Below are 15,421 nucleotides of genomic sequence, written 5' to 3'. Positions count from 1 at the left end.
TTTTTCTATTTTCCTTTCAGATAATTGTTTTCTTGAGCATCCGCCAGGGCTTTGATCAATGATTAACATACAAATATAGTTAAAAGTACTATTAAATCTATCAATTCTAATTACCTCCCTCTTACCTTGCTTATACATAATTTTATATGCATTATCGAAATGTGCCCCTCCAACCATGTACACATGCAGAACATGTCTTTAGACAGCTGTGTCATGGGGAAATATCTAAAAACAAACACTGGCCTATAAATTTAATTTCACTATAATTTAGCCCATATGAGTATTTACTACTGTTGGAAGTTTCAGTCAAACCTACATTGTGGAAAAATATATATTTGCGTAAGTGTCATCGAAATAGATTCCAATTATGAAAACTTGTGTGAGACCATTTTTCAATTTAGTCTAACAAAACATCAAGCAAATCAGGGTTTTATCAAATTCCACCTTGTAGAATTTTTTTCGTCAAAACGTGCAGAAGTATATATATTGGGTTTACGCCTCTCTTTCAACAAAGGCGGGTCCGTGACCGAAGGGTTTAGGTCGTTGATTTCGAATCACTCGGCTCTTACGGCCTTGGGTTCGAAACCTCGCTTGGGGTGTAAATTCTTTCATGTCATGCATCCACCTGTTGGTGTGACCTCATTTTCAAATCATTTTCTTTTAATGTTTTAAAGATAAGATATCTTAAATGTAATTCTTTGTAATCATTAAAATAATCAAACAGGTATTTGTAAGATTGTTGTTAAGAAAGAATTTAGTATTACAGATACACTAAAGTCCATGTATGGAGAAGTATTTCGTTGTTGCAATAATGTTTGAATATCAATTTCTGTGTTTTAAACCATCTTTTATTTGAATAAAACAATGATTGGATTGTCGGTGTAGTGTCCGACTTTGTAATGATAAGATCGAAGTGCTTCAAGATAAAACCGCTTACATCCGCATTGAAGTTTGTTTACTTAATATTAAAATTTCAATAACCTCATAATGAATTATGCATTGTGTCAAGCATTTTGTACGAAATGTAGAATAATGCATGCCATGTCGTTAACAGTTGTTCTTTTGATGACTCTGTATTCATCGCTTTTGAGAGGTATGTTTACATTTACATGAAATAATCTACTAATAAGATAATAAGATAACGGGTGTCCATTTTTCTGTTACTGATTATTTGGAATAAACATTGATAAGTTATACCATATTCTACTTCTAAAACGCTGTTTTGTGTATTTTGTAACCCCTGCCAGTATATGAATGTTCTTTTTAAAATATATTTTTATTTATGCAAGCTTTGTGATGAGAAAAAACTATTTTATGAAGTGCGTAAATTATATATTCTTTTATATTACAGCTTATAGACCGGACGGTTATGTTGGATGTTTTAAGGACAAGAAAGACAGAATTCTAAAAGGAAAACACCGAGAATCCAAAACTAATAGTGGAGATGAGTGCAAACGTTACTGCATGTCATATAGATATAGATACGCAGGGACAAAGGTAATGACATTGTGTTATGTTGTTCTTATATAATCTCTGATGTTTATTATTTGAAGGGTTTGATGGAATTATAGTAGATTATAAAATCTGTACAAAGATCCTTTGGAAGCATAGAATGCAACCAAGCAGAATAATAGCAGACTCGGCTTGATTGAGTCTGTTCATAAGATGTAATGAAATGTGCAACACCTCTACTTGAATGTGTGCATCTATTTGTATATACAAATGTATGTACATATAAAGGCAATAAAATATGGTTAGATCAAAATTTATAATAACTGCTAACGAATCTGCGCACTATTTCCAGAAAGAAGATGAATGTTACTGTGGACATACCATACCCGTTCAAGAACTATTATATATCTGCAATCACAAATGTCCAGGGAATCACGAAGAAATATGCGGAGGGCGTTCGACAATTTCTGTGTACGACACATGGTGTATGTAGATTTTAGATGATATTCTAAATATGGACAATCTAATTTGTGCTCAGATAGCCGATTCTATTCATCCCTAATCCAACTAACAACTCAGATACCACTGCATCATTTCGTGATATTTAATGACGCTATACGTACAAAGTATTAGCATGATGAAAAGGGACTTTAACGTTGGTATTGTGAAAGTCCCCCATTTAGATGGGAATGTAGCCCGTGTATATAATTTTGAATTAATTAGTAGTCATGATGAAGACTTCAATTAACTTTACCAATGCACATTCAATAAAAATGATTGACATGAATTTACCTTCTTGGTCGAAAATTAATTTATTTGGAGATATTGTTACTGAACCTTTTGAAGATTAGTTCGCAACCAATCAACATACTATCAGACAAGTTTATTTCGTGTTCAGCACTTTACAGGTGAACGCTACGCTTTCCTCTTTATTGTGCTGACGGAGCAGATGGATGACTCTGATAGTAAGTTCGTAAAGTACAATAGTACTGGGATGCTTTAATTTTTGTCTGTTCGGCTCTTAGTGGTGTTTGTTCAAAATTTATTGCCTAGCTTTCTGCAAAGTCATTGTGTGAACAGTTAAATTTTCTACTAAATAATATTTACACAAGTATATTGGTTGGTGTTTAAGGGGAACGTTCTTGAAAAGTGGCTTATTTTCTAATATTTATCCTTGTCTTTGTCTGGTTACTACAGATCATCAAAACAATATAATACATTACAGGTAGTTTAATAACGTTAAGCAATAAATAGTGTACATGTATTTACAAACGTGTTAAATTTGCCGATATATTGCACATGTGTCCTGTTTGTTCATCGATAGATTGTGCTACTTCACCTTGTAAGAATGGTGCCACATGTGAAGACATTGATGCACGCAGCTATAACTGTATCTGCTTTGGGGAATGGACAGGGAAAAATTGTGACAAAGGTAGGCTTTTATTTAGACAATTGTATAGAGCAAACCATATTTCTATACCTTTAAACGAGCAGCTATATACCTGTATTCATACATGGTATTATATGGAATGATAACACGATCGGTCTTATTCATTTACGTTTTACCACTCCAGAAAAAAAAATTTTTTGAACTTGTTTTGTGCGATATTTCATGTACATATTTATACTTGTATATTAGAGACAGAAACAACAACATTGGAAACATCATCGTTGTCAGATAAAACTCAATTATCGACACGCATAAAAATAACAACACATTTCCCAAACATTAAAACGACAGGTATGTATTCTGAGTGTCCTTCTTATTGTAAACAACAAGTTAATTTTGCATGACTACCCAACATTTCCTACCACGAGATATCTAGTATAACATAAAGAATGTTTAATTTAGAGCGATAAACTTAGAATGATCGAGAAAGCAGGCTATTCTGGTTAAAAGATTTAATGGACCAAAAAGTACCATCATATAATAATTTAAGGTCGTGAATTCATAACGGAAATCAGTAATATCCACGTGATTATATTTTATTGTATGGCGTTTCAGCATTGTTTTGACGATAACTCGAGTATTTGACTTTCCGTTCATACCGGCGAGTGTCAAAAAAGGGGAAAATGTAACCGAAAGTAAATTTCCGATGTCATTACGGGTCCACTACCATAAAATAACGATCAATGTTAATTTGTTGATACTACGTACTAAATATGTTGATGCTTAAGACATAACACATATTATAATTAGTATATATGTCGTGAAAATGATCTAGACCGGTCAAAACATTTAAAGTTAATTTAAATTCTTTCTGTAGTTGGAAAAGGATGTTTGTCCTTGCAATTGTTGCTTTTTAAGTCAGTAACCACAGTAACCAACAGAACGTGTTTGCCTTCAGCATTTCTTCGTGAAAATTGTAGTTTCGGATTTTTGTATATATTTTTCTTGCATTTTTACTAACATATGTCAATAAAATTTTATGCACCATGATAATACAACAGTTAACCTCAATTTCTTTTACAGATAAATCTGAATCAAATATTGCTGAATATGTGTTGGTCCCAGTAGCTTTAGTAGTCCTGATAGCTATTACCGTGGCAGTAGTCTGCATAAAGAGGTAAGTGAATAATGTTTATTATACTTTTTAAAAATTCATGTTTTATACATTATACTAATTTGTTTTAGGTTGATTGTGAATGAAGTTCTACAACTAATATTAACTTTTCTCGGCACCTCATTCCTGATTTTATCCGCCACCATGAGGGTATGAGAGAGAGAGAGAGAGAGAGAAGCGGAGTCAGTTTTCCTTTTAATTCTGAACGCCAAACAAGAGCGTTACTGGTACCATAGTATGACCTGAACGTAGATCGAGCATTCATATCGGAGGCTCTGTCACTAGGGTGTTGAGATGGTATATACATGTTGATATGCTGATACTTGCGCAATGTCATAACTACTGACATCTGTCACTAATTTGATCATGGTCTGTAAATTACCAGTATTTTAAATATATCTTGACAGAATCTTAGCACTACTGTGACACAAATACATCATAAATATATGATAATAAAGCAAACGACATGCAATGACTGGATATTTTTCATAATGGCTAGAGATACATCTAAGTTTAAGGCTTTCGGTAATGTAGCAATTCTATTACAGACGAAGGGCTGCTAAGAACGTTCGAAATGGAGTCTCCAGTGAGTTAGCAACAACAAATAAACAACCTAAGCACAGAGAAGTAGGAAACGCATCTTGCAACGATTATAAAGTAAAATCTACACCATATTCATATTGTTCGACCTCGCGCACGTCCACTTACTTCAACAGTGGATATGTTGACATAGAACCTGACGGATGTGACAATAAACAAAATAAGTACAATCATCTTACAATACAAACATTGCCATACTTTGACAACACGTATTCGCATCTTAAAGCAAATCAGAACAACATTAGTTGGATTTCTGACATTACATATTCACATTTAGACAATGAAAACTCCCCAACAGAAACAACTGAGGACATTGACACATATAATCGGTTACAAGTAAACACATCAAACGGAATGAAAAGGTTTCAAGACGAGTCAGATTGTGATACCGACTATAGTCATTTAGATGCCAGAGCACAAAAAACGGAAATCGATGCGGACGATTATTCACATATTAACTATAAGTCGCCAGAGAAAAACAAAGAGCATTCCTCAAGTGACTTGTCTGGAAATACGCATGAGCTAGCCATTGTAGAAACAAGCGATGGAGAGATAAGACATGATTATTTTGTGTTGGAGAAAATCAGCTAATTTCACAACATTTCCGACAAATGAGGCTTATGCTAGTGTAGCATTGAAGGTTCCATGTGCACCGCCGTATGAACAAATCTGCGGATGTCTCTAAATTGTTTTTTGTACTTTTAGCATGTGTAAATGTTGAGTTCTGCTCAACCCGGGGCTAGAGGGCGTGGACAGTAGCATGCATTTTAACTACCGTCCATGAACAGGCTCAATCAAACCGAGCCTGCAACATTTTCGTTTTTGTTGTGTTGAGCGACCTGTGGAGTTTCCACTTTTTCTATTTTATGAACAGACTCAATCAAACCGAGTCTGCAATTTTCACTGTTTGCCTTGTTCTCGGTGCTTCCGCGGGATCGAATTTTCTGATTTTATTGACAGTTGTTATTTTGTTTTGTTTTAATATCAATTAAAGAGAAAGTTTTATATCATCACGGAATGCCATTGGTCCTATACTGAAGAATATAAGTGAAAGCGTGGTCCGATGTTCTGTACATTAACATATCAATATTCCATTATTGTGTCAGCAATTTCAGTTTCAATGGTTGAAATTAATCCTACTGTGGCTATATCTTTCATAATTATCCTCCTGCGCATTAAGAAAAATATGTTGTTTATGAAATGTTAAAATTTCAACAAACACTTAATGTGGACATATATTTTTCATTTAAATACGACCTTTACCCATTCTAAACAAGTCACAAGTGGTGTATTTCATAAAACGTGTAAATACCATGAAAAAGAATACAAGGGGTGTAGATATTTACTTTTGCGGCTATATGGTCAAATATGAGACCAAATTTAACTTTGTTACCGAGATATGACAGGAAAAGGAAGTTATCTGATTTTTGTTATGAAGTTTTGGCCTTAAATTGAGTTTCTAAATTCAACACATTTATGTGTATTTTGAGATTTTTTAAAAATTGGGTTGAGGTAGCAGAATAATAAAATGGTATCATATCATTAGATGATTTTCTAATTTTCATAACATATCTTTCTAAATGTGTCAGAAAACAAAAATGTACCTTGTGCAATATGAAATATATTGTAAAAGATATTGAGTGAGTGTTAGAAGTTTCAAGTATAGTATACGATATATCAGACAACTTCCCGGAAATTGGCGTTTACTGATGACGGTGTTTAAATTTGCGTGTAATAGAAGTCATTCTTAATGTATTTTGACTGTGTATTCGTAGTCGTTTTAAAAAGTTAAACCCAAAAACAATTGTATACTGTTGTGCAAATTGAAAAGAAACCGCATTTTTGTTAACTATAAGGATTGCACATCTATTGTACCGAATGTTGGCAATTACCATACATTGTCATTTGATCATTCGCTGGTTGTCTTAACACCTTTCCCCCATGGTTTCCTGTTATTGGATGTATTCGTACTTGAACATCTATAAATAACATTGAGCATGGTAACTGATTAAGATTTATAAATACAATTATATTTTGAAATAAAGTTTTGTTAATTTAGTCAGTTTATTAAACAAGTTCAAAACAATTGAAACGTGTTTATTACGTGGTAGAACATAGAGCAGGTAACTACAGATGAAAAATATACGAGTAGTACGTGTTATGGATATTTTTAGGCTTATTGATGAAACTTCGTACTACTTTCTGCGTGATATTAAAAACGATGTGTTTTTTTTTCTTTGTGGGATGGTATGTTTGAAGATATTAGTCATAAATTGTAAAAAAAAATGATTGAACCTGCAAGTATGACAATATTAACTTAGAAGGCTCACGTTCATAACATAATGGCGGTGCCGGAGATTTTACATGATCGCAAAACCACGCCATAAAAACTACGTATACAATATATTTTATTACATGTGTACTATCAGATTTTAGTGAAATCAGTATTTTATTAAAATCATATTATCCTAAATAAACAGTTTGCAATGCATGCTCTTAAAACAACAAATTACACCTTTCTTTCTTTTTCATTTGTGATATTTTCGTTCAGATTTATTTTCTGTTATATTATACAAAACCTTAATGGTTTATGTTTTTATAATGCAAATTTATGATCCGTGTTAGTAAAATTAACTGAAATTCTGAATTTTCGTTCAGTATTTATTTCCTGTTATATTATACAAAACCTTAATGGTTAATGTTTTTATAATGCAAATTTATGATCCGTGTTAGTAAAATTAAAGGGATACATTTAATATATTATGGATATTCTGATTTACAGTACTCAGTTTCAGCATAAAATCAATAAAATTATATATTATACACACGGCACACAGTACAGTCGGAATTACTGTTTATTTAAGACCTCGTATCATCAGCCTATACATTTACCCTAAAGCATTAGTTTTCTGACAGAATCTTATTAAGGATGTCCTTAAATAGTTTCATTTACGCCTGTTCTTCCAACGAAAACACGGAGGTGCAACTCTACAATTACTTACTTAACCGGTTGTATGTTTGCATCAATTTAAATAACAAGTGATCTGCTTCAATCAAATATCTGAAGCGTTGAAATGTGTTGTCATTGAGAATTGACCTATAAGAACAAACTGTTATGAAGTATTTTTATTTCAGGAAATCAACAAACAAACAAATATATAACCGTATGTAACTCTGAATGCTACATAAGTATGAACACTTCTAATTAGTCTCTGCAAAGACGAAATCATATATGTCATTTTCTATATGATAACTACTTAAGTAATGTCCCTCTTTTAAACTTGTTGAACCCACTGTTCATAGTTGATGTTATTAATTAGAATGTAAGACGCTGTTAACATCTGACAAAATTTGTATATTAAACATTGAAATATACGATAACAACAGTAAGCAAGCACTGATAACAGGAAATATTTGTTTGATATTATCAGGCTGAGAACAACATCAAGTACATCTTTAAACTGTTTGGTAAAAGCTAAAATAGCCCGTTTATTATACTACTGTATAGCATAACCCATGACACATATTTTTTGTTTTTTTGTTTAACGTAGCACCGTGACAATTATATGTCATATGGCGACTTTCCAGCTTTGATGATGTAGGAAGACCCCATCTGCACCTCCATGCATTATTTCATAACGAGCGGGCACCTGCGACCTTAACCATTCGGCCATGGAGCCCCTCCCCTACACCCAACACATAGAGACAGTCATAAAAGAAAAGAAAATCCTGGATCAGAATAATTAAAATAAAAACAATTATACCCATTTGTCACAAGAATCTTAATTTTGTTTTAGATAATTGTTATCCTCACAGATCTAGCCTGACTTAGATTTTAAAATATACATAAGTTTCAATGACTTGGTGTAGGGCGACACATGTCGAAACATAAAGGATAGTGCTTATACCGCGGCATACTCTTACCATCGATAGCTTACAACATTCATTTTTAAAGAGTCTCTATGGGCTAACGGCAATAGGTTAGCTGGTTCCTAGTTTGCAAGATGCATATTGCTGAGAAAGCAAAATTACAAAATTCTCCCTGGTACTCGACAGCTTCAGTCTTAAACAATGATCCTGTTGTAATACCGACCCGTGGAATCGGACCGAAATAGCCGTTTCTATTTAGACGACTGCAGACATGGTAAATTAAGATGTGTCTTCTAGTTTGGTTCTATTTGACCCGTTTTCGGAACGCCTTTCTAATATTTCCCTTGATATTTGGCTGACGCTGGCAGACAAAATTGAATGTCAATTAATTCTTAATTTCACGTATATTCGAACATGAGCTGAACCATTTGACTCCAAGAGAATGTATTTTCCCTAGGGTATCTTGTCCATAACTTAGTTACAAAGATTACACTAATGGAGACAATAAAACTGAATATTTTCAGGGTGTGCAATTTCGTTACCTGCATACACAGTAACATAAACGAATGCAATGATAGCAACGAGACACAAAACATGCATGAAGAAGAAACTTATCAGGGTACCGACTTGTAACAGTTAGTGGCAAAAACACCACTAGGGAGTTTAAAATAGTTAACTGGCACCAGCCCTACCATATTCGTGTATAAGAAGACAGTGTGAATAAAATTAGTCTGCACTTGGTGAATCCCTAACACACGAAATGGTTATCACAAAAACATCACATGGAACCGTAAACATAAGTACTCGCTGACATTGCAAAAGCCAAAATACCATTAAGGGAAAGGCGAAGCAGAGCAGGGGGAGGGGAGTATCAAACCAATCCGTACCAATATGGAGTGCTCGCTTTCAATACATCTTTTGTATTAGCAGACTGCAAATGAAAAAGGATGTAAGTCTTACGTCGTTGAATTTTGATTATTTGATTTACAAAAAGTGTAATTAATCTATGACAAATACGCCTCTTTTGCTTAAGACAAACAAACAAACAGACAAAATTAATAAAGCATTATCCACCATTTCAATATTTTAGTATTATTTATGCCGAAAGTAAGACATTATATTTGCGTAATTTGGCCTAAACTAGCTTAACTTTTAAACGCGTATTTGACTGCGTTGACAAAGAACATATATATTATGATAACAGCAACAATAACTTAAGATAATACAAGCCGTAAAAGGAGCAACTTATGGGTTGGCTCTTTTCATCAATATATAAAAATGTGTATGTTGTAGTACCCCTTTAAACCATGTACGTGTATTATTTCAAACTGTAAACAAATTGAAATGTTATCTTAGTATTGTCTGAATAGTAATAGAGGACGTTCATCAAAATATAACAGCCAGCTATATATATCTTTCAATTTGTCTGTACTTAACGTGAACTTCTACAATATGTTTACTTCCTGATATGACTGACGTGCGTTAATATTGTATAGCACTTGTAATTGTTGTTTCTGATTTGACTGTTAACTGCTTAAATAAACATTGTATATTGATTCTGAAATAAAGTTAATTAGTACTTTGGTTTTACAAGAAGTAACAGAAAATTTGAAATGAAGTCTTTATTTTCTTTGTTTCTGTTACATTTACAAGCACATTGTTTACATCTGTCGGTACAAGGTACGTAAAATTTACGTTTTGCAAAATTGATAAATATCATCTATAAAATATTAGAATTTCATTCTTTCTGTTAGGTTTTTATTGCAAAATTTCTTTTACAATGCAAGGAAATATACATCATAATTTTAACTACCTTTCGGGGTTATTTTCATTTTCTTGGGCAATGATTTCGGTAAAATTCTAAAACAATGCTAAAACGAAATTGCGGAAATACATCAGGTGCGAACTATGTGAAAACTTAATAGCTTATGCACGTTATAAACAGTCGCAAGGACAAATAACAGGTACGACTGCTGATAAATTGGACAAATAACGAGTGTGTGATGTATGCATGTATGTATGTATGTATGTATACAAATATGATTAAACTAAAAAATAAACGAAAATTATGTACCACAATATACCTTCGGCAATTACAACCTACTATATTCGAGTATATGAGTGTTAAAATTAAACTATAGTATGTAATTACAATATTGAGCATATATTATTTACACCTACCTTAACAATACAGGACGGCACTCAAACTGCTTCACTGTCGGTATGTGTCAAGACTACCAGGAAGTGCGGAGTATACGCAATTCGTATGTTTTATGAATTATTGCAGAAAAGAGTTTCCTTAATATCGTTACAGTACATTTGTCATTACTTGGAAGTTAGGCTCTGAAGGAACAGATGGTGTTCATGTTGTTGCTACATGTGTACATTATGATGTAAAGAGTATAGATTTTTTTCAATAAACATGTTTCTTTGGGGGCTGTTTTTAAATTATTCCTATAGTTATATTAATGTTTCATTTATAACCTTGAAGCACACATTCCAGAAGGTTACCTTGGTTGCTATAAAGATTACCATAAAAGAGTCCTGCAAGGAAAGAGGGAAAATTTTAAATCATCAAATAGTGGAGATAAATGTAAGGAGTTTTGCAAGTCTGCTAAATACAGATATGCAGGAACTGAGGTAAGAGAGAAAATGATTTTTTCAATTTATTAGAAAGAACAACCGTCTATACTACTGAGGATGGCTTATTTTATTACAATACTTCTTCACACAGTTGATTAAAATATTCATTAGTAAAGTACAAAATATGTTATATAACAAACACTTATAACTACTATAACACTAAAGGTAATGAATGACTAAATTGATATAGTTCGAATTGCGGTTTGAAATACAACATTTACAGCAATATATAGTTTGGTATAAGTCATACATATAAGACAAAGACAATTATTCGAGCTTTTCTGCTCGACGGAAACCACATGTGTTCCTCTTTGAGTTACAGCTAGTATGTGAGCCGTCGACCCTACGTAACCATCTACACGCCTTCGCAAATCGACGTAAGGATTCTTGCGATGCCTGGATATGACCGTATTTGTTGTACTGTGTCCTTCATAGAAATCTACCCTTACCTTTTTCCATTTTTGGAATAGCAACGATGAACAATAAGGCTGACATAATAACAGTAAGAATATCAGGGTGCAGGGGCTTGCTCGGTTATTCACTTATGGATTATGTGTTGGAATCTAGAGCCACACGTTATATTAACTTTTCCCTGCAAGATCATCATTGTCTGTCTGATGGTCATTCCCTTACTACTTGTAAATTGATACCAACTATTCTATTGTATTATGATGAACACGATAATTGTACGATTATCTGTTCGATCTCCTCGATTTGCAAAACAGGCAAACGTAGTTCGTCACATAGAATATTACTAAATGTGAAAGAAACAAAATATCAGTAATACAGATCAAAATTTAATGTTATTTAGACTTTTTTGCATTACTTTAAAGCCCAACAAATTAGACTGCAAAGAGTTCTTTTAAACATGTCCATTTGCTGATATACATTGCAGTATATGGTAGAATGTTATTGTGGCAATCAAATCAGGATACAAATGCTCAGTGAAGGATGCAAACTAACGTGTCCCGGAAGCAGTGAAGAATACTGTGGAGGATATTGGCATATTTCTATATATGATACATGGCGTATGTGTATTACAATTACTTAAGATTACTGTTATAATCATGTGACGGAAATATATATGCTAACAATGGCCCGTATTCCATAATGAGAGAACAGTAAAAGATAGGAAGCAGCAGTTGTGTGATGTTTGCATTTTGAAAGATGGCTGATTTTTCATAGATTCAAGTGAGATGTTCATCATAAAATATAAAATTCTTCATAATCTTTAAAACAGTTTGCATTTCAGGTTACGTAGTACGTCTGATCAAATGATAAATATCATATCGAAGTCAAGAGAAAGTGACTTTACCTTGTTTTTTTCTATATAACAGTGTGTGCCACTAACCCATGTAAACATGGTGGCGGATGTACGGACATCACTGCACACAATTACAGTTGTAATTGCACTGACCAATGGACAGGAAATAACTGTGAAATTGGTAAAAAAACACTTACTGCTGAGCCATCAATATGAAATTTTTAAATAGAATTAATTGTATGAAAGCAAAGCAAAGCAAAACTAGGTCTGCTAGATTCGCAGTCTGACTGAAAGAAAGTTCTAATGTCCAAGAGCCAAACATCTGTTAAGATACTAGTACCTGCACAGTTAAACTCAGTTGTCATACAGGTATCACCCAAAGGCGCATGCGACAAATTAACTATGACAGTATGCTTTTAAGTTCATTTTTTATTCTACGCATTTAAGACATAATAAGTTCCCAAACGTGGTTTATCGTAGAGTAACCCGAATTTGAGTTCTTATGCGTAAGAATATATCACGAAGGCCGTAGGCCTGAGTAATATATTGTTTCGCATAAGAACGAAAAACTCGGGTTATTCTACGATAAATCACACTTGGGAACTTATTATTTCGATTCTAACACGACATACTAGTATCAAAAATTTTTAAAAAAGTGGTAACTACTTTTTACGACCGTACTACGCACCTGGATCGGATGACGTCATTGCACGCGAGTGGTATATTGCAGAATAACCCGAGATAGATTTTGCTCTACATGTATATAGGTTATTTGCTGGTTGTGTTAGAATTGATAATAAAGTAAATATTACAACAGTAAAAACATGGATAGCTTTGTCAAATTAAGTATGTTTCATTACCTCAATTCAATGCTATTGACCATAGAATACATGTTAATATGTCTACAAGATATGTCAGATTTCTTCTGAATGATAAATGTTATAAAATTTATTTCTTTTGACTCTTGATGTGATTATGGATAAAATACATGATCCATTGATTACATAACTTACTTTATTTCTCAGAATTTTTAGATGGTAGCAACAAATCATTATTGGCGGTGTACATTTTAATACCTGGATTTGTCATTGTTGTTGGACTTGTGGTTATTGCCGTATTTTTGAAACGGAGGTAACTATAATGTCTATAAACGTACACTTTATCAGGTTTATGGTTCACATATTTCAAGCTTTCACTGTTGATTGTATACACCTTTTGTGTACTCGCAAAAAGTTCATAAGTAGGCGATAATAGCATCCGTATTTTCTATTTGATTCAAGTTTTATTTAAAGGGTAATCGATCTCGGAGGATCTTATTCCACAAGGTATTACGAACTGTTTCTGTTTTAATAGCATTTACAGCGTGCGGAACGGACAAACCACAATCATTTTATTATTTTGCTAATATTCTGTTTCTTCGAAGTATCTATTGAAATTGAAATGTCGTTCTTTCTGGCGTTAAATTAGTCAGAGCATGGGCTAGGTGTATATATGATTTTATGACAGTTCAATTCAACGTGTATTCACAGTTACACTGTGCAATGTGAAATGTAAAGCTGTTCTTCATTTCAAAATGTCTTGTAATCAATTTTTGTTTATATCTATTAAAGATTTCGGAATAAAAATGATGACACTGAAGTTATCGATTTTGTGCAACATTTACATGAAAACTCAGCAGGGACAGACCACAAATCAACACAAAACAACATTTCGTCTAAAAGTGTACTTGAAGCACTACCACAAGTCACAGAACATGAACTTAATGATGCAGAAGCTGCAATATACAATGAAATATACTCTGAAAATGTAGTGATGGACACTGATTATAATGTTCTTAGTTTACAACACGTCAATGAGACACGTCGAGAATTTACATACGATCATATGGATATTAAAGCAAATTCCACTATGGAAAATTGTTACTCTAACATGTCGGGAAGCACAGTTAATAAAATCAAGACTGATTCCCTCAGTATGTACTCGCATATTGGTAAAGTTAAAGCTGACATCGCAGAAGCTGACATAACGTATGACAAACTTGAAAACTCGAACCATTCAGAGACTAAAATCACTAGCTACACGGATAAAACAATTGTTCCTAACGATGAATACGATCGTTGTGATGTAAAATTAGGACACATTAAACATTCAGATGTAGGCAAATATTCACATGTTGACACAGTTGTATCAAACATACAGGAAGCTAAATACAAGAATTTTAACAGCAAGACTAATTATCTTGACAAAGAGAATGAATATGCCGTAATTTAATAAAATCACATATCAATCGTTGACACTGTTTCCTCGCATGTAATTGTTTAAGTGTAGTGTCTTTTTAAGCATGGTTACGTTTAATTAATGACTTTTTACCTGTGTTAAAATAAACATATTTTCTTCACGAAGCTAAAAATAATGCGCATACATGATTTTACGTTTGTCGGTTTATGCATATTCTGTTCAAAAAAGTGATTTTAGGTCTGTGACTACTGGGAAATTTCAGCCCGATCAATATTATGTTTATATCACAGGACAGGACGAACAATTTTAAGAAAATTCTATTCAAATGTGGTAATTTAATTTGTCAGTTTTGACGTCATTAATGATAATGATACTGAAGTTTTATTTATTAAAGGTAAGGTGCGTTTACATTTTTTTTATCCGTATTCAAACCATAAGACTTTAAGAGTACATTAATATAATCCTGTAATGAACTTTCTTAAGACTTTTCTGTATGCCAACTTTGGTTATTGTAGAATGACTTTGAAGATGTATTGTCAATGTTTAGTTAATTTTACAGTAAATTTTCTGAAAATTGAGTCTTATTGTTTTGCATAATTTAAGCCCTTACAAACAACATGTTGACCGCCTCGGTAGCCTAGTGGTAGAGCGTCCGCTTCGAGTGCGGGAGGTCGTGGGTTCGGTCCCCGGCCGCGTCATACCAAAGACGTAAACAATGGTACAAGTAGCTTCTTCACTTGGCGCTCAGCATTAAGAGTATAGTGCTAGGACTGGTCAGCCCGGTGTCAGT

The 15,421-nt window shown here is 33.3% G+C and overlaps 1 protein-coding gene across 9 annotated transcripts; it reads left to right on the top strand.

The window, feature by feature from the left end:
- Positions 1–1,004: 1,004 nt before the first annotated feature.
- On the top strand, positions 1,005–15,209 carry LOC123551734 (uncharacterized). Of its 9 annotated transcripts, none has more exons than XM_053536215.1 (10): positions 1,005–1,093; positions 1,352–1,497; positions 1,805–1,937; positions 2,777–2,884; positions 3,092–3,193; positions 3,926–4,019; positions 4,565–10,166; positions 10,681–10,750; positions 10,990–12,157; positions 12,467–12,483. In XM_053536215.1, exons 1-7 carry the CDS (start codon positions 1,033–1,035, stop codon positions 5,205–5,207), a joined length of 1,287 nt encoding a protein of 428 aa, XP_053392190.1. In that variant the 5' UTR covers positions 1,005–1,032; the 3' UTR covers positions 5,208–10,166; positions 10,681–10,750; positions 10,990–12,157; positions 12,467–12,483. The 9 variants fall into 9 exon arrangements, with proteins under 9 accessions (XP_053392190.1, XP_053392188.1, XP_053392189.1 ...); XM_053536213.1 differs by having other exon boundaries at positions 10,978–12,157; XM_053536214.1 differs by having other exon boundaries at positions 10,681–11,126; positions 11,452–12,157.
- The last annotated feature ends 212 nt before the right edge of the window (positions 15,210–15,421 follow it).

This window comes from Mercenaria mercenaria, unplaced genomic scaffold (assembly GCF_021730395.1).
Source record: "Mercenaria mercenaria strain notata unplaced genomic scaffold, MADL_Memer_1 contig_839, whole genome shotgun sequence".
Classification (NCBI taxonomy): Eukaryota; Metazoa; Mollusca; class Bivalvia; order Venerida; family Veneridae; genus Mercenaria; species Mercenaria mercenaria.
The sequence above is the reverse complement of the archived record's forward strand: the minus strand, read 5'-3'. Positions and strand labels throughout refer to the sequence as shown.